Genomic DNA, 25,949 nt, shown 5'->3' on the forward strand with positions numbered 1-25,949 from the left:
TCTGAGGGGCGTCAAGCTGCCCCTCAGACACCTGGACTTTGACCCCCATCCCAATAATGCAAGGTGCATTCAAATGGGTTGGAAGTCCGAAAGCTGTGACACCCTTCTGCGGGAACACAGGTACCAACTGGGCTGAGTGTCCGGGGCTGACCTCTGGCCTGTCTCCCCCACCCATGCCCCGGGCTGGGCCACCAGGTGTTCCTGAAGAGCGACAGCCTGTGTCTGATGGAAGGGCGACGCTTCCGGGCCCAGCCCACCCTGCCCTCAGCCCGCCTCCTGGCCATGCACATCCAGCAGCTGGAGACGGGGGGCTTCACCATGACCAATGGGGCCCACAGGTGGAGCAAGCTCAGGTGGGGGCTCCCGGGTGCGGCGGGCACAGTCGAGGGCCCCCCCATCCCTCCGGCTCTTCTGAGGCCTGGGCCTCCGACCCTCACTCAGCCCTCACAGCCTCCCAGCCCCCTGCTCCCATGCCCTGCAGCCTACTCCTTCTCCACAAACAGGGCCAGCGGTCCCACACTTTGGGCACCTTGGTCTCAAAGTGTTGCCCCGCCGGTCACGGGACCTTCCTGCTGGGAGATCCAGGCTCACCATGAACCTCACCTCAGCGGCTGTGTGCCTGCCCTCCCTGACCGTCCCATGCCCCTCGCTCCCTGCCCCCACTGTCCCCCTCCGCACCCCCTCCCTCGAGAGCGCACTGCAGGCAGAGCGCACGGCGGGGGGCAGTGGGAACCGGCCTGCCACTGCAGCCCAGCCAGAGAGGACACTGCTCCATCCTGCCGGGACAAGGCCTCACGAGCTGCACCCCCAGCCCCTCCTGTCCTCGGAGCTCCAGGCCCCTGTCCCTTGCCACTCCGGGCCAGCCCGGCTCCAGGGGGGCCCTCACCCCACACCACACAGGCAGCCAGGTGGGGAAGGTCAGACTCGGCCCAGCTCCACGACCTCAGGGCCCAGCACCCGGAACCAGAGGTTCCAACCCACTCCCCGCAACCCCCGATCCCCACCCAGTCGCCAACCTTAGGGTGGCGTTTAGGAGACCCCGCAGTGCACACTCAGCGTGTGAGGTCACCAGACCCCTGATGGCACAATGGAGAAGAAACAGCAGCAGCAACACCACACAGCAGAGCAAGGGCCGAGGCCGGTCTTCGGGTCCAGGCCACGTGTGCACGCCAGCACCTGGCCATCATCTCATTCCCAAGAACAAGATCATTCACTTGAGACACACCACCGCTCCCTCCAGACTCAGGATGGAAATGCCTCTTAGAGCCCCCTACCCCCAGGCCGAGGGACCGGCTTCCACCTCTGAGCCCCCCGTTTTCTTGGTGACACACTGGGGTTGCTGGTCACTGTCCCCTTGCAGCTCTCCAGGATCGAGTCCTGGTTCCCAGCATTGCCACCTCCCAAGGGGTGAGACATTCTCAGGCTGGTGGCTCGAGCTGCCATCCCACCTTCCCTGAACCCCGTGCTGGGGAGACGCGCTGGCCGCTGATGCCCCCTGCACCACCCACGTCCACAGCGTCCACCTCCTCCACGTCCCCAGCCACTCACTGTGGGTTTTATTCATCTTGGGATCCTTAGCACCACCGATTGGGGTGACGTGGATTCTCAGTAAATGTCTGTGAAATGAAAAGTGGGTGAATGGACGGATGGGTGGATGGAGAGACACACAACAGGCCTGGGCAAGGAGTGAGGCTTGCCTCGTGAATAGAGCCAACTCAGAGCTCATCCTCTGAAGAGCTTGGGTTCCCACCAGCGGGAGCGCGCCGGGAGCTGCCGCGCCACGGGCTCACGTCTCACTTCTCCACCCGACACAGGAACATCGCCAAGGTGGCCAGCCAGGTGCACGCCTTCCAGGAGAACCCCTACACCTTCGCCCCCGACCCCAAGCTGCAGTCCTGCCTCAAGCAGAGGATCTCGAGGTTCAGCGGGGCCGACGTGTCCCTCTTAGCCGCAGACAGCAGGGCCAGCTGCCACCAGGTGGCCAGTGAGAAGCATTCTCGGAAGATTCAGGACAAGTTACGGCGAATGAAAGCCACGCTCCAGTGACAGGACAGAGGGGTCTGAGAGTGAGACTCCGGACCGCAGAGGACAGCACTGGGAGAACAGAGCCGCCAGCCCCGGCCCCACAGCACTGCAGGCACAGCCTGCATCCCCTCAGACTAGGGACCCCCAACACCGGACTAGCCGGGGCCTCTGGGCACCAGGACAGGGCGGAGCAGGGCTCAGGCCACAACCCGGAGAGGCCCGGGTCTTTCTACTAAAAAATTTAACAGTTCAATCTTAAAATTATAAATGAAAACAGAGTAAGTTAATGCCCCAGGATCAGAGACAGGGCTCTCCCCATTCTCCACTGGTCCGGCCCACCCCACCCCCAAGCCTGCCTGCCAGCTGCCCGCCCACACACAGGTTTAACCCCGTTTCCGTGGGTATGGCCTCCCAGGGCCCAGCAACAAAGGACCAAGACTGACCTCTGACCCCCGCACTATCCTCGGGTCCCAAGGGGTTCTGAACCCTTCCTTTGGGACCCCTGAAGCTTCCCAGTGGCCTGAGCCCCAACCTGGCTCACATGCCCACCCCCAGAGCCCCAGCCCCACTTACCCCCCGCTAACCTGGGCCTAGCTGAGTGGGGGTCCCCACCGGGCCCCCTGCTGCTGGCAGGCACCTTGCAGCCCCACCTGCACTGCTCCCCCAGTGCCCCGGGGCCCCATGTGCCTGCTGCCGTCTCCCCACAATGAAACGCACCTCCTGGTGGGACAGCTGCGCCCAGCACGGCTCTGCCGCCCAGCACAGCACAGAGAGCACAGCAGCTCCAACACAGAGGCAGCCCCGGGGGCCAGGGGGTCCCTGCGGGTCTGGTAGCCTGGCAGCCCCTGGGCTGCGGCCACTGCTCACCCGCCTTCAGCAACGGTGCATGGCATGCACACACCCATGCCTGGGCTCCCCCAGCTTGCCATCGCTAGCATGTTGTCAGAGCCAACCACCTTTCTGGCAGAGCTCCCCCCCAGGGCTGGTGCTGAGGCTGTCGTTGGGTCTGCCACAGCCCCCCAGGGCCTCTTCCCCACTGCGGGAGGCTGGACGCCCTGGCACCGCCCAAGGCCCCCCTGTTCTTGTGTTGCAAACCACTGCAAGACCACGCCTGCTCTTCTGGGTTTTAGGGCAGTAATTCTGTAGAGCAGCTAGTGGTACTTTTGGGAGAGCTGCGCCTGAGCCCAGACGCTGCCCCTCCCACGCCCGGACGTGCACTCCCACTCCGGACACGGGGCCTGCCTCAGTGGAACTGGGCCCCGCCCCCCCGGCTCCTGGCCAGGCAAGGGTGGTTTGTGGTATTTTTCGGGCTTTTCTAGGACTATGTTCTGCCAATCAACTCTTTGCTTTCAGATTTTGAGTTTAACGAGATAGGGCCGCAGAGCCTGAGGCCCCCGCATCACACAAACAAACACTCCAATCGCAACAGTTTATTAGGGGGAACAGATGGGGCTTTCAGCTTTAGCACGAGGTTTGCATGGCATCATCCTGTCACGCCGCACAGGTTTCTAAATAAAGTCATTTCTACCATGACAGCTTCCCTGTGGCTCATTCCGTTCCTCCTGTGTGGTCACAGTGGGGGCCCCTACACGACCGGATGGAGACAGTCAGTGCTCGTGAACATGCTCATGAACATGCTCGGGGCAAAGGGCACCCAGTCCACAGCCAGGCCCTCCGATGGCTGGGAGAAGGGCAGGTCCACCGACCCCTTCCCCGTTCAGCCCCGCCAGGACACGCAGGCCCATGATCAGCACACTCGTTCTGCAGGAAACACTTCCTCTAGAGGGGACGGCAGACCACCCAAAATCTTGTAGCTGAGTCCCAAGGCCTCCCAGCACCCCCCGCCAAGGCTGCTCTGCCACAGACGGCCCAGGCCCAGCCACTGCCACCTGCCAGGTCCCGTGGGCACACAGGCACCCAGACCTCCAGGCAGCCTGTGGGCAGGACAGTGGCGGGCTGCTCCCAGGGCCTCACCAGGGCCTGGCTGCAGGGTCCACACGGAAGGGGTCCGGAGCAGTGGGCACCACACAGGCAGGGATGGGCAGCCAAGGGCTCACAGTGCTTGCAGCACAGGGTGTTGGTGTGGTTTGGGGGCAGCCAGCTGATCTGTTCGAGGCTCCTGTGTGAATGGCGACGAGCTCCGCCCACCGACAAGTTGGGAAGAGTAGCGTTTTTACGAAACACAGGAAAGCAGGTACGTCCTGCAGCTGCCACGTGGCCAGGCGGCGGGCGCTCTGGGCCCTCACCTACCTCAAAGTCGATAAACCCTAGCACCTCTTCCCTCCTGAGATCCGAGTAAGACCCCATGGAGGCAGGCCTCCCTTCACCGTGCCCATCTAACCAAACCCACAGGAACTGAAAGCCGAAGACTCCCCCCACCCAGGTCCCCCAGTGAGCCATAGTCCCTGGCCACCCAGATGGTCCCCTCCAACACTGGAAGGAGCCCAGCATGAGGTGCCGACGCTCTGGGTAGCGTCCCAACCACACAGACTGTCTGAGTGCTTAGAGATGGGCCAGTGGGCAGCGAGCAGCCCAGGGCGGGCTGCATGCAAGCGCCCAGACGGCCAGCCATCCAGCCAGCCCAGGAGCTACAGGGATGCCAGCACACGCCATGCGGAGCAGACCTGTGGGGCCACCAACAGCCAGGCCACAGCCCTGAAAGCAGTGCCCAGCCCTGGTGCAGAGGCCACTCCGCCTGCCCAGCCACGAGGGAGTGAGCGGGGTCCACCTGGTCCTCATCTCGGCTCTGACACAGAGTCACCAGCACAGTCACCGGGGTGGCCCTCGCCACTGCATGGCCTGGCCTGCCACACCCAGGAAGTGCCTGACGTTGGGGAGGCCTAGCTTCGAGTTGGGGAGGCCTACCAGCCCCCAGAGCAGCGGTTCTGCTGGGAAGGCAGGGCCCTGGCCACTGGCCCGCCAGCTTCCCCCGGAGACTGGTGTGTCCCCTGCCATGTCCCTTTGCTGCTGTGGCCGTTTGAGGCCAGCTGCACAGACAGTGGGCGTCCTCGTGGGACACAGGACACAGGGCCAGGAGCTGCCACTTTCCCCCGACCCCGGCTCCATCTGCCTCTCTCATCCCAGGGGCTGAGCTAAGGAATGGCATTTCCAAGGGAAACGGTCAGGCCGAAGCCAAAGAAGCTGCCTGTGAAGACCACTCAGCCCGAGGGCAGCTGCTCACAGGCGCTGAGCTCCGCCACCCCGAAGCTGCTCTCCAAGCACAGGAGGGCTGGCCCATAACCAGCTGAGGATGAGGAGGCCAGGCCTCTGGCTGGCAGAGGAGAAGCTGCAGGAAAGCCTGTGGGGGTGTGAGAACAAGCCCTGCCGTGTGCGTGGGGACGAGAGGGTACAAAAATGCTCTGTGGAGGCGTGGACACAGGCCAGCACATGCGGCTGGGCCGATGCGGGACCTCTCCACCACTGGCTACCACGTTGGGTGGATGGCTCTGCGCCTTGGGCCACCCTATGCCCTGAATGAGGATTCGTAGCATCTCTTGTCTCTACCCACTGCATACCAGCCACTGCCCCCAAGTGGCAACAGCCAGCACTGCCTCCACACACTACCAAACACCCCCTGGGGGAGGACACCCCAGGAACCAACAGCTTAGAAGCAGTGCAACCCCCTGTTCCCAGACCCTGGTTTCCAGACCCCATGACAGACCGAAGCTGGGGTAGGAGAAACGTGCGGGAGACCCCAGGGAGGCAGCCTGACCAGTGCATGGGTCACAGGCGGGGAGAGGCACAGGAGACCCACTAACACGGGCAGACACCCCCTGGTGCAGCCTGGTTCCTACTGAATGCAGGTGGGCTTGGTGACTGCCCCACTGCCGGCCAGAGACGGGGAGACGGCGCCCTGACAGCGGACCGACGAAGGCACCAGCCTCAGGGAACTCGGACGGGCACCAAAGTCCCACCACTGCCACACACCCATTGTGACACGCAAGGCAAGCAGGGAACCTCTGCGGTCTCTTCCCCGAAACCACGGAAAGGCACCAAACACAAACAAAGGGACAGTCCACACAACACTGGACCAGGGTCCTCAAACTGGCAGGGACATGAAAACGAGGTGGAGGATGGCCACAGCCAGCCGAGACTGAGGGGACACAGCAACTAAGTGCAGGTCCCAGGACGGAGCCCTGGGACAGAGAAGGAATGTGGCTGGAAAACCTGGTCCCTGATCACACCTGCAGTTTAGTCCATCAGGTGGTACCGACATTACCTCCTTAGCTCTGACCCACGCACCAGGGTCAGTGCCACGTTCCTTGGGGGGGACCAGGGGGAGGCAGGGAGCACAGGGGCTACAGGCTGTCTGTGACCCAGTTGCCAATCTACAATTTTCCCAAACTAAGAAGCTGTGAAAAACATTACAGCTGGTGTACAGCAAGACAGCCGACGTGTTTATCACTCACTGCATGACCTAACATCCACTGGTTAATTCCAGGGATGCAACTGTATGTTACTTTGTATCCCCCACGTGTACAATCAGACAATCTGCAAGCAAAGCCGGTTGTACTTCGTCCTCCCTGATCTGCATCCACCTCATTTGCTTTTCCTGTCTTATTGCTCTGGCCAGAACTTCTACTCTACCACAGCGTAGAACAGGAATGGTGATGCTGGGCCTCCTGGTCTTACCCCTCATCTCAGAGAGTAACATTCGCGTCTTTGCATTGACCATAATGTTCGCCCGAAGTTTCGTTCTGGGACCTGTGTGAATTATGACCCTAATTCTGATGCCTGGTCACAGCCCTTTAACGAATGAAACCCGAAGCCACCTCCACATGGTGACGGTAACGCAAAGCCACCTGTGCACATCCCAAACCGAAGCAGACAGCGGAGCTGAGTAAGACTCGCAAATGACACCTGGGCCCACCCAGGCAGAAGGGAGGAGCCCCGCGGGAGCCTTCCGGCCGGAAGGTTCCAGAGCCACTCTGCGCAGCGGCGAGAGGGCTTGGCACATGCGTGAACACCAGCTGAACTCTGCGCCTAACGCACGTCAGGGGGTTAGTTTGCACCTCAGTCTAACCCTTATGAGTCCAACCTCGATAGTGTGGCAGGTTCCTCCCCGTCGGGTGGGGGCGGAGCCTCGCCCTCCGCACCTGCGGCCTAGGGGCCTGGAAGGCTTGCCGGGAAACCTAGGCGCAGGAACAGCTGGAGTTGAACTCGGCGCGCGGAGGGGGCGGAGCAGAGCGAGGCGGGGCGGGGGGAGGGCCGCGTAGACCCGGCTCTGGCTCGCTCGGAGAGCGGAAGCGCGCAGACCCCGCAGAGCGCGTGTGGGCGGCGGTGCGGGCTGCCGCCCGGGCCCTAGCACGTGCCCCCCTTCCCCCTCCCCGACCCCAAGATGTTGCTCCGGCCCCGGCGGCCACCCCCGCCCGCACCCCCAGCATCGCTGGCACACGACGGCTCAGATCTCGAGCCACGGGCGGCCGGGGACGTCCCAGGGACTCCGCCTGGACGGCCCTCCTCACCAGGCGCATCGGGGGCTCCCGAACCCCCCGGATCCCCAGTGTCCCCAGGCTCGGCGCAGCGCACGCCTTGGAGCGCCCACGAGACGGAACTGCTGCTGGGCACGCTGCTGCAACCCGCCGTGTGGCGCGCGCTCCTGCTAGACCGCCGCCGGGCGCTGCCCACCTACCGGCGCGTGTCCGCCGAGCTGGCCCGCCAACAGGTGCGGCGCACCCCCGCGCAGTGCCGCCGCCGCTACAAGTTCCTCAAGGATAAACTCCGCGACGCGCAAGACCAGCCGCCCGGACCCTTCGACGCGCAGATCCGCGAGCTCATGGGGTTGCTGGGCGACACCGGGCGCAGGCGCGGCCGTCGCCGTTCTCCCGGGCCCGGACGACCCCCTCGCGGCCGCCGCCCGGCCCCTGGCGCGCCCTCCGAACAGGGTAAGTGGGGTGGGGACCGGGCGGGCGCGCCGGGCGGGAGAAGCGGGTGGGCTGGGAGGAGACTGGCGGTAGGGGAGCAGTGATGGTCCGGGCACCCAGCCCCACACGCGCCCTGCGTTGCAGACGCACCGTCGTTGTCCGGCTCCCGAGACACCGACGTGGACCCCACCTGGGCGCTCCGATTCAACTCTTCCCCGCCCAAGTCCTCGGAGGTCCCGCGCCCCGCCAGCTCTCCGACGGCGCTCCCCACCTTGATCCCCGGGCCCGGCCGCCCGGAAGACCACGCGTCGGTCCACGCCCCCGACTCCCCGCCGCCTCTCGACCCCGCCTGGGAAGAGCCCGAATCGCCTCCCGGCCGACCAGAGAACCCCTCGCCGCCGCAGCCCGCGCCCCCGTCGCTGAACGCCGCCCTCCTGCAGACCCTGGGCCACCTGGGCGACATCGTGGCCGTGCTGGGCCCGCTGCGCGACCAGCTTCTGACCCTGAACCAGCACGTGGAGCAGCTGCGTGGCTCCTTCGACCAGACCGTGTCCCTGGCCGTGGGCTTCATCCTGGGCAGCGCCGCCGCCGAGCGGGGCGTCCTGGGGGACCCGCGCCCCTGAGGCCGAGCCTGCACCCGCCCCTTCCATCGCCGGGACGCCCTCTGCCCTGATCCGGCCCTGTTACCCTCCCCCACTCCTAGGTACGTTCAATAAAAGAGGTTGGTTTTTCGATTAAACCGTCTGAATGTGTGTAGGTTCCGCCTAGATAGGAACGGTCCCCTGCAGGCAGGGCGAGGCTGAGATGGCTTTGGGATTCTAGGGCAGGGTAGGAGGACCCGGAGGAGCCAGTGCCGGGATCCCGGGCAAGGCCTTACCTGGGAGGCCAGTCTGCGGGGGGGGGGGGGGGGGGGGGGGGGGTGGGGGAGNCAGGAGGGGTTGTGGAACCTGAGGTCAGGGTCCTCAGACTGCCCAGCGGGACGTACCGCCGGCAGACTCGCCGTGGGGGGCGAGCGGCGCGTCCGCCCTCCCGGGAGAGCCCTGATGGACAGAACTAGGAGGCCGGACCCGACCCAGGGAATCGGAGGGCAACCCCGCTCCGCTCTGCCCGAGTCTGTGGGGGGATGGTGAGCGGGCTGCGGCCCCCACCGCAGCCTCCCAGACCCCCGGGTCGGCCTGGAAACGGGGCTGGGACTCCGGCCAGGGGAGGGAAGGGGGCTGGCCCTGGTGGGCCCAGGCGCAAGGGCTAAGGTCTCAGGCTTTAGACAATTGGTGGGGCCCAGGGTCTCAAAAATCCTTTGGGAGGATTTTTGTCAAAATCGGTGGGAGTATTTTCGGAATAGTAATTGAGCCCCACCCTGGACCCGAGAGTCTAGCAGAGAGGGGAAGACTGGGTGGGGCCGGAATGGAGCCGCCGGGGTGGAGATAGGAAGTGTCCTGAGGTGCTGGGCCAGCATAACAATGCGCGCTGGGGGGTGGGGATGTGGGGTGGGCGGCGTCCGGCCAACTCGGGGCTCATTCAGACTTGGGCGGTCGCCTGGGGCCGCAAAGAGCTGTGAGGGCTGGTGGTTCCGACTGGTGGGGTTGCAGCCCCTCCCCCAGGCTTTTTCTGGAGGCCCTGGAGAGTCCATAGGATCCTGGATGAGCCCAGGTGGGCTGTGTGTTGAGGACTCTGGGAGAAACCAAGCCCACGGGTCGGACTCCAAGGGTCACTTGTGTAAGATCGCTGCCTCAGCCCCAGGGCGTCCTTCCTGCAGCCCTTGAGACCCCAAGCTGCTGCTGGGAGAAAGCCTGTCGTGCAGGGAGTGGAGTTGAACACTCCCTGCCCCCACTCCTGGGCCCAGGCCTCTGGCGAGTCACTGGGGACCCTCAGACCCGGGGAAGAGCTATCTTAGGACTCAAAGCATCAACGGGAGTTTGAGCCATTTCAGGACACCGGGAACCCTGCGGGCCTCCCTGCCACCTTGACTGGGGGGGGGCCCTCACCGGGGCTTCCTCCGGGGCACCCTTCAGGGGCGTGACCTGCACTGCCAGCCCACCTGTGGGGAAGTCCTGCAGCCTACAGGGGAGGGACACCAGCAGCTGGCAGTCTGAGGCCCACCCCAGCTCCCGGCTGGGGTCACCTTCTCCCCCTGACCCTGCCCAGGACTCCCTTTGCCTGTGGCTCTCTGGGGCCCCAGATATAAGCCACATTGGTCGTTGCAGGATGTCTTCTGCCCGGGTGCCCTGGGTTTGGCTGTGGGCAGGCCAGGCAAACATGCCACTGGGACCAGTGTCCCTGGCCTGTCTGCACCATTCTCCATGGGCCCGACCTCCAGGCCTCCTGGACTGCTCTTCAGACTAGGGCCCCTTCATCTTCCCGTGGGGCTTCCTGGTCACCTCCTCCTGTTGTGGGCAGACACACTCACCGCTCACCCCATTACCCGTTTTCAGCCTGCAGTCCAGTGGCAACAGGTGCCACCATCCTGAACTCATCTCCCCAAACTGAGAATGTGTGCCCCTGGGACACTGACGCCCCCCAGCTTGCTGTCTTGGACATGACTCCTCCAGGGCCTCACCTACCTGGGGTCACCCTGCACTTGGCCTTGTGTGATGGGCTGGTCAATGTCCTCCAGCCCTTCATGCTGTGGCCCTGTCGCAGTTCCCTTGTTTTCAGGCTGAGCACTCACCCACGCGGCCCACGTGTGGTTTCTCCCTGCAGGCATCCGGATTCCTCCTATCTCTTGGCAGTTGTGAATAAAGCCACTATGCACACGGGTGTGCAAATGTCTGTCCCAGACCCATCTTTCACATCTGGGTGGACATGCGGAGGTAGAGTTGCCAGAGTCGCACAGTAGCTGTATAAGAGATGTTTCCAGGGACCCCCGCCGTCTCCCACCAGCAAGCAGCGCACAGGGCTCCCACCTCTCCATGTCCTCCCCAGTGTGCCTCTCTGTCTTGCTGATGGTGGCTGTCCCCTTGGTGACACTGACCACACATGCAGTGACCACAGCGCTGCACCTGACAGCTGGGCGCCCACTGTCCAGTTGCCCAGTGGGCCCATTCAGATGACGCTCCTACCGGACAGTGTTCATTCCTAGTGACATGCCTGCGTCTCCCTCTCCTCAGTGCTGTGGCCCCTCAAGTGCAGCATTGCCTGAGTCCCTCGCCAGCACAGGTGACCTGCAGTGACCATGGGAGCCAGCAGTTTCGGGGACAGGGCTTTTGTTTTTCCCACCTCTGAGTGCCAGGACCCTCATCACCGTTTGCCCCCTCCTGCAGGGCTGTGGCACCAGTGTGCATTCACGGCCTGGTTTGCCTCTGGGTGGGCAGCCAGGGCAGGGGGGGCCGGAAAGAGCTCCTATGCCAGTGGGCTATGGGCCTGGCACATGCCAGCCCCAGGTGTGGGCAGCTCTGCCTCCCACGGTCAGGGCCTGGGAGGCACTCCCTGTTTCCATCCGAGTTGCTCCTGACCATGATGTGACTCAGCCCTGTCCTCTCTCACACATCAGTGTACGAGCCTGTCCCGGCCCCGACCGACCTCTCCCCACAGCTGTCACACCAACTGTGCCACCAGAATCTCCCAGAAAGGGGGTCCCTCCCTGAAGCCCCCGGGGTCACTGTCCTAATTGTTTCGTGAAGAGGCAGCAAGCTACTCCCTGGTCGGAGCTGCCTGAGTCCAGACCAGTTCCTGTGTCCCCAGAGCAGCACCGCGTGGCAACAGTCTCGGGCAGGAACATTCCGGAACTGCACTGTCCAGCCCAGCAGCCACTGAGCCCTCCAAAAGCGGCCCATCAGAGGCACTCAATCTTTAAGTTAAATCCCCACATAGGCCTCGGACTCCACATTCAGCACAATAAAATCCTCTCGTACTTTACTGTTCTCTCTCCTCGGTTTAAGCCCATGTCTTCAGAACATTGCTTTTAAATTTACATTTAATTCAATTGCCCTTCAAAATCCCCTCTTCTTACCAAAGTCAAAGGCCTCGACCCAGAGGCCTTCCAGTTGGGATTCCCCCATGGGTTGTGCAGGACACTAGGGTTTTCCAGTTTCTCCACCCTTTTTAAAATCCTGCCTTCTCCCCTTGCTGGTGTGGCTCAGTGGGCCGACGCCCGCCTGCAAATCAAAAGGTCTCCCGTTCCATTCCCAGTCAGGGCACTAATCTGGGTTATGGGCCAGGTCGCCAGTAGAGGGCGCGCCAAGAGGTAACCACACAGTGATGTTTCTCTCCCTCCTGTACCTTCTCTAGAAATGAGTCTTTAAAAAAAATCGCACCTTCCTTTATTTTGCCTTTAAACCTGCATCGCGCAGACCAGTAGCTGCTCCCCAGGTTCTGGGTCTCGCCGACTTCATTCCACGGCCCACCGGGCGCTGTCTCCCTAGACTCCCACCCAGCTGGGACGTGGGTCCTGCTCACCTCCCCCACACACCCAGTGCATAAACTTGGGAGCCGCGAGGTGGAGGGGTCCAAGGAGATTGTGCAAGGGAGGCGAGGTGGCGGGTTGAGGGACCCGGAGGGCGGGGAGGCGGTGACGAAGGGGGCGGGGCGACCCCGAGAGTGCGGGCGGCAGGGCGGGGTGGCGCGTACGTAGCTGAGACCCCGCCAGGCCTAAAGCTGTAGGATGCGGAGGGGCCGGGGCTGCCAGGCGGCGACAGGTGGGAGGTGACGTCGCGGCCGCAGGCGCCGGAGTCGGGGAGCGTCGCCCAGACCTAGAGGCCACGCCCCCCGCCCACGTGTCTCCGAGTGCTGGCAGCCCCCAGCGCTCCGCCCAGGCCTAGGCGCGGGCGGCGCAGCTTTAGGGGCTGGAGCCACCAGGTTAGCGAGAGGGGAGGAGAGGCTCCAGCGGAGGAGTGCTGGCCGGGTGTGAGGACGGGGACGGGCCCGGGGGCGGGGCCTGAGGGCGTCACGTGGCCTCTGCGCAGGGGCGAGAAGGGTGTAGGCGGGGGTGCCGAGGAAGGTGCGGGTATGGGATCGGGAGGCCCTGAGGGGCCGGAAATGACGGGGAACCAGCAGCGGTCTTGGAGATCGGGGCGCCCTTCTGCGGCGGCCTCTTCGGGTCCCAGCGCTGCGTGCCGGCCGGAGTGGCCCCTCCACCCCGGACTCTGCGCGCGGAGCTGTCGGCGGCCGGGCGCTGCCCTCGGCCGCCCCCCCTCGTCTTGGAGGAGCTCTGCGGGGCCCCGCCTGCGAGGGTCTCGGATGCCCGGCCTCACCTCGGGAGCTTGCAGGGAACAGAGGGAGACTCGGGTCAGCTCCCGTGTGCCTGCGGGCGTCCGGCTCTCAGGTCCCAGGCCCCTCGCTGCTGGAGCGGCTGCGCAGGTGGGGCTGGGTGTTAATCCCCGGGCGAGGCCCGCGAGCCCTTTGATTCCCCCAGCGGACTGGCGGTCGGTGTCCAGCCCACACTGGCGCCGGCGCCCCAGAAGCCCGGGCCGCGGACCTCACGGTCAACACGGAAGCCCCGCCGCTGCTCCACGGCCGGCCCAGCGCCCGCGCCTGTGGTCGAGCGGGGCGCGGGGCCACTTGGTGCGTTTCCGCCTTGGACGCAACATGCATGCGTCCCCGGGGTGGCGTCCTGGACACACGTAGTCTGGCCAAGATACGGGGAGAGGCCCAGGTGAGGCGCTGTCTCGGGGTTGGGCGCGTGGTCAGACCGGCGGCCATCCTGCGGGGCACCCCCACAGGCACCCGGAATCCGGCCTTGGGGACAGGGTGCCCGTCCTTAGGGCACCCCCCTGAGGCTCGGGCTCAAAAAGGGGAGCCGCCTAATCAAGAGTCTGGGTGCAGGGGGGTAGCACTGTGGTCCTTTCTCCGTCCCGTGAGTCCGGAGGCAGCTCCTAGAGCCCCGTCATAGACCCCAGCGAGGGGCTGAGGAGGTGGGAACGGAAAGGCCCGGGGACTGGCGTCCCTCCTTGGATAATCGGGATGCACAGGCCCATCACTGGGTGACGCCCCCTCTCAGTCGCACACCTGACACCGCAGACCCTTGGAGCAGGTGGGAGAACATACTAGGGAAGAGGAGATGGCCCAGCCCCCACGGGACAAACCCCCACCCTGCGTGCTAAGGTTGGAGCGGGCTGGCCTTACCTTCACGCCTCCGCGGCTGAGTGGGGGTGGGGAGATGAAGGGATGTGACCAGTCCCTCCCCCAGATGTCTTGGAGCCAGGAGAGGTGTGAACGGCCGCCTTTGTGCCTCTGAATTGAAGGCAATTAGATGCTACTTATGGCGGGGGGGGGGGGGGGTTGAGCCATTCATGCAAATCTGACTCCCACCCCCTCCTCCTGCTGAGCTGTACCTGCAGCCCGGCCCCACCCGGAGGCGCCGCCGTCTGTCCTTGGGGGACCTGAGCGTCCCCCACTGTTCAGGCGTGCCTCCGTCCTCTGACCTGCTCGGTGGCCAAAGCCTCAGCTTTGGCTCTGTGCACTGGCTCTCCCGGCGCCGCCGCTGGCCTCCGGAGAGTGTGCTGAAGTCTGGGGGAGCCGCTCCGCACCAGCCAAGGTGTCCAGCGGTGGAGGGCTCCCTCAGACCGCGGGCGCGGAGGAGTGGAAGTCCGCGGCCGGTAAGCCTGGGGTGGGGGAAGGGTCCTTCCTAGGCTGGGGGCGGGGGTGTGCGAGGCGGCGCTCCCCTTGACACCTCCAATGTGCTCGGCGGGAGGAGGGGCATTCTCGTAAGAGCCGGGCGCAGGGGTGTCCCCTGACCCCTCTGGGGAGTGAACGCTGCCCCTCCTCCTGGAGGGTCAGCCCCTGTCCTGTCACTCACGCCTGGCTGCCCCAAGCCGGTCCCCCCTGTGCGCGGACCCGCCGGCCGTGACACCTTTGTTAACGGGTTTCTAGTCATAGTCCTGAGTTTCTGTCTACCAGAGTCACGGGGTCGCAGGTGACATTGTCTTGAAGCTTTGGGCACCTGCTTAGGCCCAGTTTGGCATCTAGACTGTCACAGCGGCCCCGGGACCCCGCAGGCGTGGCGCAGGGGCAGCCACGCCCCCGCCGCCGCCTGGGCTTCTCCCCGCACGTGGCGGGTCTGTTGGAGGAGGCCTCCGCCTGCCCCTTCCTGGTTGGCTGGCGACACTCCCTCAGTTGGCGTTTTACTCGATGTGACTCAGCCATTGCTTCAGGTTCAGACTCCTGTGTGGCTGAAAGTGGGGGGTGCTGTCTGGAAGGTTTCTTTTTTAAAAAGTTGAAGTCATCTTTATGAGTAATTTTACACTTAGATGAGGGGAAATTTTAAGTTTATTCTCTGTGAATACTAGCTCTCCCCCGCCCCCCCAAAATCCCCAGCCGATCACCCTGCATCAGAATCCTTCCTGCTGGCTGGTCGCACCCTCCACCTGCCACTGTCCCCTAGAGCGAGCCTGCGCTCCGGAGCGCACTCCAGACGAGCGTGAAAACTCACTGTGTACAACCTGCTTCTCCCAGAGCAGCCGATAGGCACGTGGGTCAGATTGATGTTCAGAGAAGACAGTGTCCACGCTGGTTGAGTGCCACCCCTCCTCCCGGAATTTAGAAACTAGGAGACAGACTCTGGGCACAGCTGGCGGGACTGCCTTGCCTCGAATGGGCTCCACCTGGTGAACTGGGGGTCCTTGTCTGCTGGCAAAAGAAACTGCCTTCTGGAAGGAACCGAGTGCCCTTGGGTGGGGGCCACCCACTGGGGTCCCTTTGCACACTCAGCGGGGCAGAGGGGCGGGCCCAGAACTCCGGAGGGCTGCTGACCAAAATTGAGGCGAGGGAGGGTGGTCCACCCTTCTTCAGCCACAGAGCTGTCCCTTGTGGCCAAATGGATTCCCGGTTCTTCGTCCTCTCCCAGAGCTGAGCAAGGAAGCAGACAGCACGCGGCAGCCGCTCGCCGGCTTGCACGGCCTTCACGGTCGACGCGGTCAGCACCTTGGAGAGCTGCTTCCTGCCGCACCGCTGCCTGGGCCCAGCCCGCCAAGGGCGGCTGAGGGTGCGCCCGTTTCATCTTTTCCCCACAGATTAAAACCTGGTTCCAGAATCGCCAAACGAAGCACAAACGGCAGCTGCAGGACCCCGTTCTCCTGAAACCCGTTCTGCGGAGCTGCCTGCGCCCCGCCCCCTGGCTTTCTGCCCACTGCCCTCAGCCCAGGTGGCTGCCTGCAGCCGCTAAAGCCTTAGGCATCCCTGCCTCGGCCCTCGGCTCTGGCTTGGCCCCTTGGCTCCTTCCGGGGCCTCTGCCCAGTGGAACCAGTGGCTTCGGCGTGGAACCTGGGGCGGGGGGTGTTCTGCCAGAGACCAGGGACACCTTTTGAGGGAGCACAGCCACCTAGAAGCCCCCAGCCAGGGTGTGCCACCTAGAGCCCTCCCCCACACACCAGGTGTGTGCTCAGCAAGTCTGACATCTGCCTTTAGAGATGCCCCATGTCTGTTCATGTCACGCTGATGCCCACACGGTTTAGGGGACCGGGGATCCTGACCCTCCTTATGAGCCTGAAGGGTTTGCAGTGGAAGACACGGCACAGCCGACCCTTCACTGAGAGCTGCTGAAGGTCCCTGGTGGCTCCGAACAGAGTCAAAAGCCAGAGGGGGTGGGCTGGGCTGTGAGTCTGATGAAAGGTGATCTAGGCAACGCAAGGTGTTGGGGGGAGTGAAAGTGGCGCTTTCTCTCCAGGGCCAGGCACTCGGCCCCCCTCCCCCATGTTTGCACACGGGCTCTGATATTGGGGGTGGGCAGGGAAGGCTGCACAGGCCGTATCCACCCCCTGGAGCCCCCACAAGCCCCATGAGGAAGTGGACATGGTGGGCTTGCTAAACACAGAGCCTTACGGCACTTGGGGTGGCACCCCCTTTTACACCGGTTTTTAATTGGGCTCTCCAGGGTAACACTGCTCTGCCCCCACGATGCAGCACGGGACCCTCCGGAGAGTGCCGCCTTTTTCCCCTGTCAGCCCCAGCTCCACCCCCGGGGGACCAGGGGAATCCAGACCACGCAGCTGATACATTGGGGTGCTGGGGTGGAATCGGAGAGAGCTGTTGCCCCCAGTCCCTGGTGTGCCGGCCCCTCCCAGCCAAGGGCTGTGGTCCTTTGAGGGAGGAGCCAGTTCCTATCTGTGAGATTAGGGAAGAAGCTGCTTGGGCAGGTCCCTGGCTGATAAAAGCTAATCGCTCCATTTGCTGGGCAGATTACCGTTGGAGGCTGGCGAATATTCCAATTAAATTCACAGAGGTTTTCCCCTTTCCCTCCCTAGGAAGTTCAGATATGGGGAGAGAGGTGCCTCTGCACCCCATGGTCACCCGGTACTGGTGGCCTGCCCATCACCACCCAGTCCATTCTAGGAGTGTCCCACCTCTGATGACCCCCAGTTACCAAAGGCTGTAAGGACCCTCCCCACCTCAATCACATGTGTGGGAGTCATGTCATGCCCCTCCTTGTGTGTGGTTTTATTCCTTCACAGTGCCACTCTCCCCATTGGGGCCCCCCAACCAGTACAGCTTTATTGTGACACTGACCAACCGGCCCCACACTGACGTCCCGTGGAATTGGCTTTATTGACACTTGCCGTCAGAGTATCTGCTCACGTATGCTACGAAAGTGCAATGAGAATCAGAAGCAGGATAATCCCACAACCTGGTGACTACCACACCCCACCCTCCCCGAGGCCCGAGGCCCGAGGCCCGAGGCCCGGAGCCCCACCCGGCCCCTGGGGGCAAAGGTCAGGTGTTCACTGACTTTTTTCCCCAAGATTCCCTGTTTAGAGGAAGGCAGGGAGAGAAACGTCACTGTGTGGTTGTCTCTTTAACGCCCCCCTGGAGACCTGCCCACACCCAGCCTTGTACCCCAACTGGGAAACAACCGCCAACCCTTTGCTTCGAAGGCCAGCGTTCAGTCTGCAAAGACAGCCACCAGGGCCCTTGCCTGGTTCCCATCCCAGCACAATGGGCCCATCGACGCGGAGGCTGTGCCCCAGGGGGCGGTGGAAGCACAACAGGCTGCAGGAGCTCGGAGGAGAACCTCGTCACCCCATTTTCCCATGCTTTACACCTCTTTAAGCCAGATCTTCAAAGAAGTATATGCATAGGAAAAAGGAACCACGAGAGGCTCGGGCGGCTGCTGGTGCAGGCAGGGTCCTATGGAGCTACAGGAACTCTGGGAGTCCGGTGGGCGTGAGCTGCGCCTTACCTGGTGCCGCAATCCAGGTCCTGGGCACCCGGCAAAACGATTGCAGCTGGGGAGTGCATGTTGGGGGCTCGGAGTCCCCTGCGGGCTGTGGAACTGCAGCAGCCGGTGTGAGCCTCATTTATGAGCAGGAACGACCTTGGCAGCTGGGCACCCAGGGCAGTGGCCACCACACGTGGTTGCACGCCACGCCTGCCAAGGACCTGGCCACCCCCGCACCTGCGAGGCCAGGGCACAAAGCCCTGTTCTAAGCCAGGCATTGAGTTCCGCCCCACAGGCGGGAGAACGGGACCTGGGACAGAGCCAGCCCGGCTGCTCTCCTCGGCACTTATCTCGTACGTCAGAGCCGGAAAATGCACGGCTCCCCTCTCCACTCCCAGCTCGGGGACAGCAGCACCCTTCCCCCCTGCCCCTGGCCCAGGGCGCTGAGTCTCACTACTCCCCCAGTTTCCCCAGAGGATCCGTTCAGGATAGGGTTGGTGGGGAGCCACATTTGTGGGGTGCTCCAGTGCCCCTGGGGTGTCTGGAGAGGGGCAGCAACTGCAGTCTTGGGGTCAAGAATGAAGGGACAGGCTGGGGAGACAGCACCTTGGAGAAATCCTCCCCAAGGCTGCACCCAGGAAGAGACCCTACAGACACCCACCTCTTTCCAGGCAGGTGGCCCCGGCTCCAGGCACACCGCTCAGCTCCTGTTGCATGCAGGCCTATGTGTCCGTGTGTCTGCTTGTGTGTCCAGTGGCCCCTAGGGTTGGGGGGCAGGTGAGGGGAGTCAGGGGGTGAGTTAGTATGCATGTCCTGGGGGCACACCCAGACTCTCCTGACTGGGACCTCGCAATGGCCTGGCCCCCCGCTCCGCTGAGGGCTACGACAGAAGCTGCAGGCACCAGGTTGAGTGGGACCGAGGGTGACCAGCCTGGCCTGAGCCAGGGGCTCATGTGACCACCTCCTTGGGAAGGATCGGCCTCCCCCAAACACTGGCGGCACTGCAGGCCCCCAGCTGTACTCTCCAAGAGCTCACATGCTCACTTCCTTACCTTCACAGACACTCCACCCTCAGTGCGGCCCTAGAGGGGGAACCACCGCTTGGGTCTCAGGCCGATTCTGAAGCCCCCCAAGGGGTGGGGGGTTCTACAGGGAGACGGAGAGGCGGGGTGGGAGAGGCCCTGGCTGTCCTGAGCGCTTCATTTTTTTAAATCCTCACCTGAGGATTTACTCACTGATTTTAGAAACAGAAGGAGGAGGGGAGAGATATCAATGACTGCCTCCTGTTCCCACCCGACCAGGACTTGAACGCCCAGCCTCTCAGAGCGCCTGGCCAGGGCTTCACTTTTTTCCCCTAAAATTCTCTCCTGACTAAAATCCGTGCAGCTGGCAGTGAAGCGCCTTTCAAACCAGAGGGCCATGAAGACGAGCGTGGGACCCGGCCCCAACCTGCCTTCTGGGGTGTCACTCCCTTGCAAGTCCCTTCCCCGGCCCCTGCCACCCCCTTTCCCTTTGAAGTGGACGAGCCAAAGGGTTTGTCCCAGTGTAGGGTAGACAGTCCCCACCAGCTGAGGGAGGGGGTTGGGCCCAGTGCCGTTGCTCCCAAAGGCCAGGCCCTCCCTCATGCTGCTTGTGGAGCTGGTCACAGGCGGCAGGTGGCTGGGGACAGTGGGGGGGGCTCCAATCCCAGTCAGCCACCTGGCTGTGGCCCCAGGAAGCCTTCCGCCTCACGGTCTGAGCTCCCTCACATGACTGGGGACAGCTCCGGCCCCACAGTGCTGGGACCAGGAGGCCCCTGCGGGTGGACGCGGGGGCCTTTCCCTGCCACTCGGCTCCCTCGCACACCCACCTGCCCCCACGATCAATGTTGAGTGAAACACAGCCCAGCTTTATCTGTCAGGGACCAGGCTGGACTCCCCAGGGGCAGCAAGAGGCAGGAAGACTGGCTAGGAACAAGGGTGGCCCTGCTGGGCCCGGCCAGACTGCAGCAGGCTGGTGAGGGACAGGGCTCCAGCTCATATTGGATCCTGCCCATCCCTCCAGGGTCTCCAGACAAACCCTGCCCCCAAGAAGTTTGGCTGGCCTCTGTGTCCCAGTCCCAGTCACCTGGGGCAGGGCTCTCTACTGGGTCCAGCCCAACCCTGGGTACCAAACACCCCGAGTGGCCCCTGAAATGCCAGGCATGCCCAGCCTGGACCCCCTATTCCTGGGAGACAGAGCGCCCTTGTGAGCCCCGGGGGTGTGCTTGGCACAAAGCCGCCGTGGACGGGCGATAAGGGTGGCCTTCAGAGCTCCATACTCCCTCTCTGCTCCATTCCAGGGCTGGGGGGCTCCCACAGCTGTCTGCTAGTTCAGGCCAGCGGCCCCCCCCACACACACACACACACAAAGGGTGGTAGCCGGCCATTAACCCTTGGTGTTGCTCTAGGCCCGTGTCCAGAGGATTTCCGCCAGTCTGTAGTCTGTGCACTAACTCCCAGGCTGCCCATACCCTATTGCCCTGCACTGCAGATGGGTGCTCTCCACCTCGAGGGGCTAGTCAGTCCGGGTCAGGGGCCCCCACAGAGCAGCTGCTGAGGCCTGGACCAGGGCTGTGCTGTGGGGACCTCCTCTCCTGGCCTCACTTTCCCCACCTGTCAAAGCAGGCTCTGGCAGTGGCCCACCCCTTTGAAGCCGTGAGGTCAGACCCACTCCCAGGAGTTTTCCCAAGAGGAGCAGAAGCACTGGCCTCAGACGGGCCTCCAGGAGTGGCCTCAGACCAGACGGCTCTCCAAGGCCCACTCTCAGAGGTGTGGCTGTCAGCCCAACCAGCCAGCTGGTCCCTCCATGAAGCACAGCTCAGTGGCAAGGACAGTAGAGTCACAACAAATGATGTTTCCTCGAAGTTGGAACTTAACTGGGTGTGCTGAATTTTCAAGTTCATGGGCACAAAGATGTGAAGGGATGGGAAACCAGGTCTGGGCCTCAGGCCTCATGTGGAAGGGAGCCTGTGGGCTGGGAGGGAGAGGAGGTGGTGGCCAGAGATCCCTGAAGCCCCTGGGGCTGCTGTGGACATAAGGCTTCTGGAGCAGGGGTAGGGGCCTGAGCCAGGGCTGTCTCAGGAGAGCAGTACAGGCAGAATGATGGGACCAGAGGCTCCTGTGGCCCAGGGTACCCCTGGGAACCCCTGTGGGTGCCAGGTCCCCAAGATCTGTGCTGAATACAGGGTGTCGGGCTGGGGGAGGGGAGACAAGGGTTAACCCAGAGCCCTGGCAGGCCCCGCCCCTGTGTCAGGGCTTCAAGGCCGGCCAGCGTGACTCCCTGAGGGAGATAACCAGCTTCTTGATATTTTCTTTCTCTCTCCGCTGTATCAGGAGCACGAACAGGCCCTGGGAACTTTTCTGCCCTCCAAGGCCACCGTGTGGGCGGCCCTTCTCAGGACCCCCTTGGCCTTTCCAGGCCCCCCCGCCTCCACCCCACAGAAGGACTGTGGCCACTTTGTCTGGACTGTGGGCCAGAAAGCCTGGCCCTGGCCATCAGAAGCCTCTCTGAGGTTCTGGCCCAGGGCCTGGGCCACTGGCTTGTCACACAGGTGTGCACACACTTGAACACTCACACATGCACACTAGTGTTCAGCCTGCCCCTCTCCTGCTCACTCCCCCTGGGGTCTTGGCACTGTGCTTAGGTACCCAGGGCCAGGGGTCTCTTTCCCACTTAGGAAGGGCTGGGCCCCCAGGTTTGGGGAGGGACACGTCACCTTCAGGCCTCCCCCAGTAGTGATGCTGCTGGCACAGCCAGGCTCACAGCCCCCTCGGGGCCTCATCTGGCTGACCCACAGCGGGTGTCTTCCTTGGCCCACCAGAGGCTCCACTGCTGCCACAGGCCCACTGAGTTCTGGGCAGGGGCCTGAGGAGTCAAACAGGGATGGGGAATGCTGGAGGGGGCTCAACCTAAGACCAGCCAACCCCTGTGTCCGACAGCACTCCCCTAGCCTGGGGCCCCTGTCCTGACTCCCCCGCTTTGCTGAAGGGGAAGCCAGGACCTAGTCAGAAGGGTGACCTTGATTCCCAGGAACAAGGGCCAGCCAGGGTGAGAACCAACATCCTCCTTGCCCAAGGCCCCTCCAAGGACACCCCATGCCACTATCCTGTGGATGGAGATGCTGTCTGGCTTGGCCCCAGCCGGGCAGCCACATGGGCTCACTGCCCCTAAGTGGGGTGGCAGCTGGAACGTTCAGTGGACCCAGGGTCGGGGGAAGGGGCTGGGCTGGGTCTCCCATCTGAGCCGCCAGGGCTGAGGACAGTGCTGGGTCACAGGGAAGAGTGCAGGCAGGCTGCCCCGTGCCCAGCCTGGAGGGTCCAAGCTGGCCCTTGGGCATCGGGGATGAGCGTGAGCGAGCCTGTGTGTGAGGGGCCCTGGGGTGCTGCAGATGCACTTGGCTGGCCCTGAGGGGGGCAGGCTGGCAGAGGGTGCTCAGGCCCCAAGGACTAAGCTTCTCCCTCCCTCCCCCACATCAAATGGGGTCCTTTGGGGAGCCAACACTCGTCAGGGCAGGATAGGGGGCTGGGAGCAGACAGAGGGCCTGGCCCGGCCTGCTGTGGCTGGTGACAGGGCAGAGGGGCGGGTGTGTGCAGGGCCAGACCCTCCCTGAGGGGCTGGTCTTTCCTCGGGGAGCCCAGAGAGGGCTCATCACCCAGTGGCCATGTGCCTGGCACCGGCTGCACACAGGGGCAGGGGTCTGGCGGGCACCAGGGCGCCAGAGTGAGGCCAGTGTGCCCAGTTGACTGCCACTGGGCGTTGTGTGGGTGCAACAGCCCCTGCCCACCCCACAGCCCCACCCCCACCTGGCAGGCCCCACTCTGACCTGCAGCCCCTGCCCACTGTTCTTGACCTCTGGGCCTGCCCTCCGCCTGGGCAGCCACGTGGCTGGCTTGAGGGATGGCCTGGGGGGTGGGGAGACAAAGACCCCTGAGAACAAGGTGGGGTAGGGTAGGGGCTCTGGGCTGGGGTCTCTAGTCTCCCTGGGGTGAGGCCCCAGTCAGGGCTCCAGGGCCAACGGTTCTGTTTTCCCTGGGGCGTGAAGAGGCCCCGAGGCAGTGGGTCCACCCTTGGTCCCCTGGTCTGCTGGGTCTCGGAGTGAGGAGCTTCTCTTTCTCTCCCGGGAGGTGTGTTCCCGGTGAGAGGCAGGGTCTCGAGGTCGGTGGGGAAGCCGCAGGGCCCCCGCCCTCGCCGGCTGGGAGGGACGAGGTGCCCACCTCCCCAGCGGCAGAACAACGCGTTGCTATTGTGTAAATCACAAAAAACACAGGGCGAAAATGACTATTTCGCCACCCGAGGGCGCCGTTAACCATTTGGTTTTCCGTCCGCCTGTTTCTCGGCGTCCTTCCTACGACTGTCTACACAAGCGCGTACCCGGCGGGGTGGCCCACGGGGCTGTTCCAGGGCCAGTGCTCTTCTGGGCGGACACCGTGCGGGCGCTCTCGGCGGCCGGCCCTCCCCAGGCCTGCGGGTCGGTAAAGCGCCAGGTGGGGCCCGTTTTTGTAGAAGGCGCGGTTTACACGCCAGCCACGTGGGGGCGCCCTTGGGCCAGCCGGCCGGGGCTCTGCGGACGGCGGACTTGCCGCCGGCCGCCGGCGAGCGCTTTCCTTCCCCATTTCTCGAATGGGGAAGTGGGTTCCGGAAGCCCGGGCCCGCTCCAGACGCTGGGTCAGCGCGAGGGCGGGTTGGGGGCACGGGGAGCGGGCTGGCCTGCGCGCTCGGCTCTGGGGGGAGGGGTGCGTTTCTGGTCGCCGTTCGCGGCCACCCCGGGGTGCACCCTAATGCCCCCTTCGGAAGCTGCCCATAGACCTGGTGGTCGCGGCCCGCTCCCGGCGGGGGCGAGTGCGTCACCGGGTGGGTGAGACTTCGAGCGAGGAGGCCGGGGGCAGGGACGGCTTCTTTGTTCCCCGGGAACTCCGTTCGCTAGGTTCGGGACCAACCTGACGCCTTTTCAAAAAAACCCCAAACAACTCCCAAACTGTCGCGGGCTTTCGATAGGTTCGCCTGTCAATCCCTAGTTAGATTGACAGGCGCTGTGGCCCAGCACCGCCCCTCCGCCCGCCCCCGGCCCCCCACAACCCAGCCCCAGAGCGGGACACCCTCGGTGTGAAGCTCTAACTCCCTAGGGAAGCAAACACGCTTCTGCTTCCTAGTCTATGAAACTCAAGGACCAACTCCCTTTGTCCCGCCTTTTACTAATAATCAGCTTTTATTAGTAAATACGTGAGGTAACACAGGCAACTCATGCTCAGAGCTTGTTCCCAGCTCCCTGCCAGGGCCACACCGTCACCCCAGGCTGATTCCCCAAACTCCATCCTCTGTCTCCACCCCTGAAGCCAAGCCCCGGGGGAAGGGAGGAGGGGGGCGGGGGGGGGGCGGACCGGCAGGCAGGTGTTGGGTGGAGGAGGGGAGTACGAGTCCTTAGGTCGCCCTGCTCAGTGCCCTCCCCACCTCCTCCCTACAGCCCCTGGGCCCTCCCTGCCCTGCCTCAACCCACCCCCAGAGACCACCCCCGAGGGCACTCAGGCGCACGTGTGTGCACACACACAGCAGCCTCTGCTCAGCCACAGGCTCGGTGTGGACACTCTTGCTTCCACAGGTATGTGCTCGTGTGTCTGTGCATCTGGGCCCTGGAGGTACCAGGAAGGCTGCAGTGAGGATACAAACTGCCCCCAGCACAGCCTGGCTCCCGGGCCCCTCCCAGGCAAGCAGCAGAGCCTGCCCTGACTCAGGCTCTGGGCCCGGCCCTCCCCAGCTATTTCCTGCCCCACCCCCAGCTGCCATGGAGTATGAGCTGTGAGCTGTGGGTGCCCCCCTCCCGAGTCTCAGGGTGGGTCTTCCCACTCCCGACACAGACCAGCGGGTGCTGCCTGCCTGGGAGGGCTCAACCAGCGGGCGCTAAACCCCAGGCCGAGGCCCCCCGGGAGGGCACTCAGGCACACATGCACCCACCCACCTACCCAGTGCACCCAGGGAGCCTTCCTGACCCTGGAGGCTCAAGGCTGGGCGGACAGACCATCTGCTTCTGGTCCTTTCAGGAAGGCCTGAGGCCCAGGGGTGCCCAGGCAGCTCTGGCCTGTGCTGTGGGGGCGGGGGCTACTCAGGCCATGACGCCCTGTCTGACTCAGGCCATGCCCCCCCCTTTGTGGGGGCACGTGGGCTGCGTGACTCAGGCTGAAACCCCAAGGGAGGCCTGTGGTTCTCATCCCAACCTGCTTCCCAGGGCCAGGTGGGGGGCAGGGCAACTCTCAGCCCGGAAGCATGGGGTGGGGCATGAGATAGTGAAAGCTGGGAACAGAACCAAGGCTGGGGTGGTCTCCAGCCCCCAACTTTGTGTAGGAATGGCAGGGAAGCCTGGTGCCAGGACCAAGAAGCCCCTGCCTGTCCCTGGGCCAACCTTGGTGTCTGGAGCATCCTGGCCACACCTATGCCCCCTACTGGAGCCGCCCCCACAGCCCCCATCCCAGGGCCAGGGGCTGCTTGCTGGGCACTGCCCTGCCCACCCTTAGGGCAGGGCCCAAGGTAAACTCTTTCCCAGGGACCAGGGACCCCATGTAGACTGGAAGAGGCCCATTCTACAGGCCCAGCTCGCCCCTGACCCCCCAAACTGCAAAGCAAAACAGGGTTAGCTGCCCATTTCAAGGGATTGCAGTGAGGCACTGGGGACCACGCACTAAGAGTAGCCAGCACGGCCGGAGGACGTCACGTCCCCGTCCTCCTGGGCTCAGGCAGAGAGGACCACCCAGGGGACAGCCTCCCACAAGCAGGCTCTCCCATGGGACTTCAAATTGGGGGACACCTCTGGGTTCACAAACACACTGGGGACAAGACCCCTCAAGGCTCACAGCAGCCAGGCCCACGTCTTCGCCTCCACAAGGGTCAGGGGACCTCAGGCAACACCAGCCAGGAACGGACTCACCGTGTACCTGGCCTCCACGCTGTCCGCCCTGCCCACT

At 63.8% G+C, this 25,949-nt stretch overlaps 2 protein-coding genes across 2 annotated transcripts in view; both read left to right on the forward strand.

The window, feature by feature from the left end:
- Positions 1–3,543, forward strand: part of KNDC1 (kinase non-catalytic C-lobe domain containing 1) — a 43,977-nt gene extending 40,434 nt beyond the window's left edge. The window contains exons 30-31 of the mRNA XM_037051254.1: positions 196–353; positions 1,815–3,543. Coding sequence (XP_036907149.1) covers positions 196–353; positions 1,815–2,046 — 390 coding nt within the window. The 3' untranslated portion in view covers positions 2,047–3,543. The remainder of the gene's footprint in view (positions 1–195; positions 354–1,814) is intronic.
- Positions 3,544–7,363: 3,820 nt separating this feature from the next.
- UTF1 (undifferentiated embryonic cell transcription factor 1) lies at positions 7,364–8,512 on the forward strand. Its single transcript, XM_037051290.1, has 2 exons — positions 7,364–7,910; positions 8,034–8,512. The coding sequence occupies exons 1-2, from the start codon at positions 7,364–7,366 to the stop codon at positions 8,510–8,512; spliced, it is 1,026 nt and encodes a 341-aa protein (XP_036907185.1).
- The last annotated feature ends 17,437 nt before the right edge of the window (positions 8,513–25,949 follow it).

This window comes from Sturnira hondurensis, unplaced genomic scaffold (genome assembly GCF_014824575.4).
Source record: "Sturnira hondurensis isolate 20B ecotype Veracruz unplaced genomic scaffold, ASM1482457v3 Scaffold0007208, whole genome shotgun sequence".
Classification (NCBI taxonomy): Eukaryota; Metazoa; Chordata; class Mammalia; order Chiroptera; family Phyllostomidae; genus Sturnira; species Sturnira hondurensis.

Bases quoted from the DNA above. Each gene is read 5' to 3' on its own strand.
- UTF1 (XM_037051290.1), top strand. From the start codon at position 7,364: ATGTTGCTCCGGCCCCGGCGGCCACCCCCGCCCGCACCCCCAGCATCG. The intron at 7,911-8,033 runs GTAAGTGGGGTG...CCTGCGTTGCAG, and splicing joins TGGCGCGCCCTCCGAACAGG to ACGCACCGTCGTTGTCCGGC.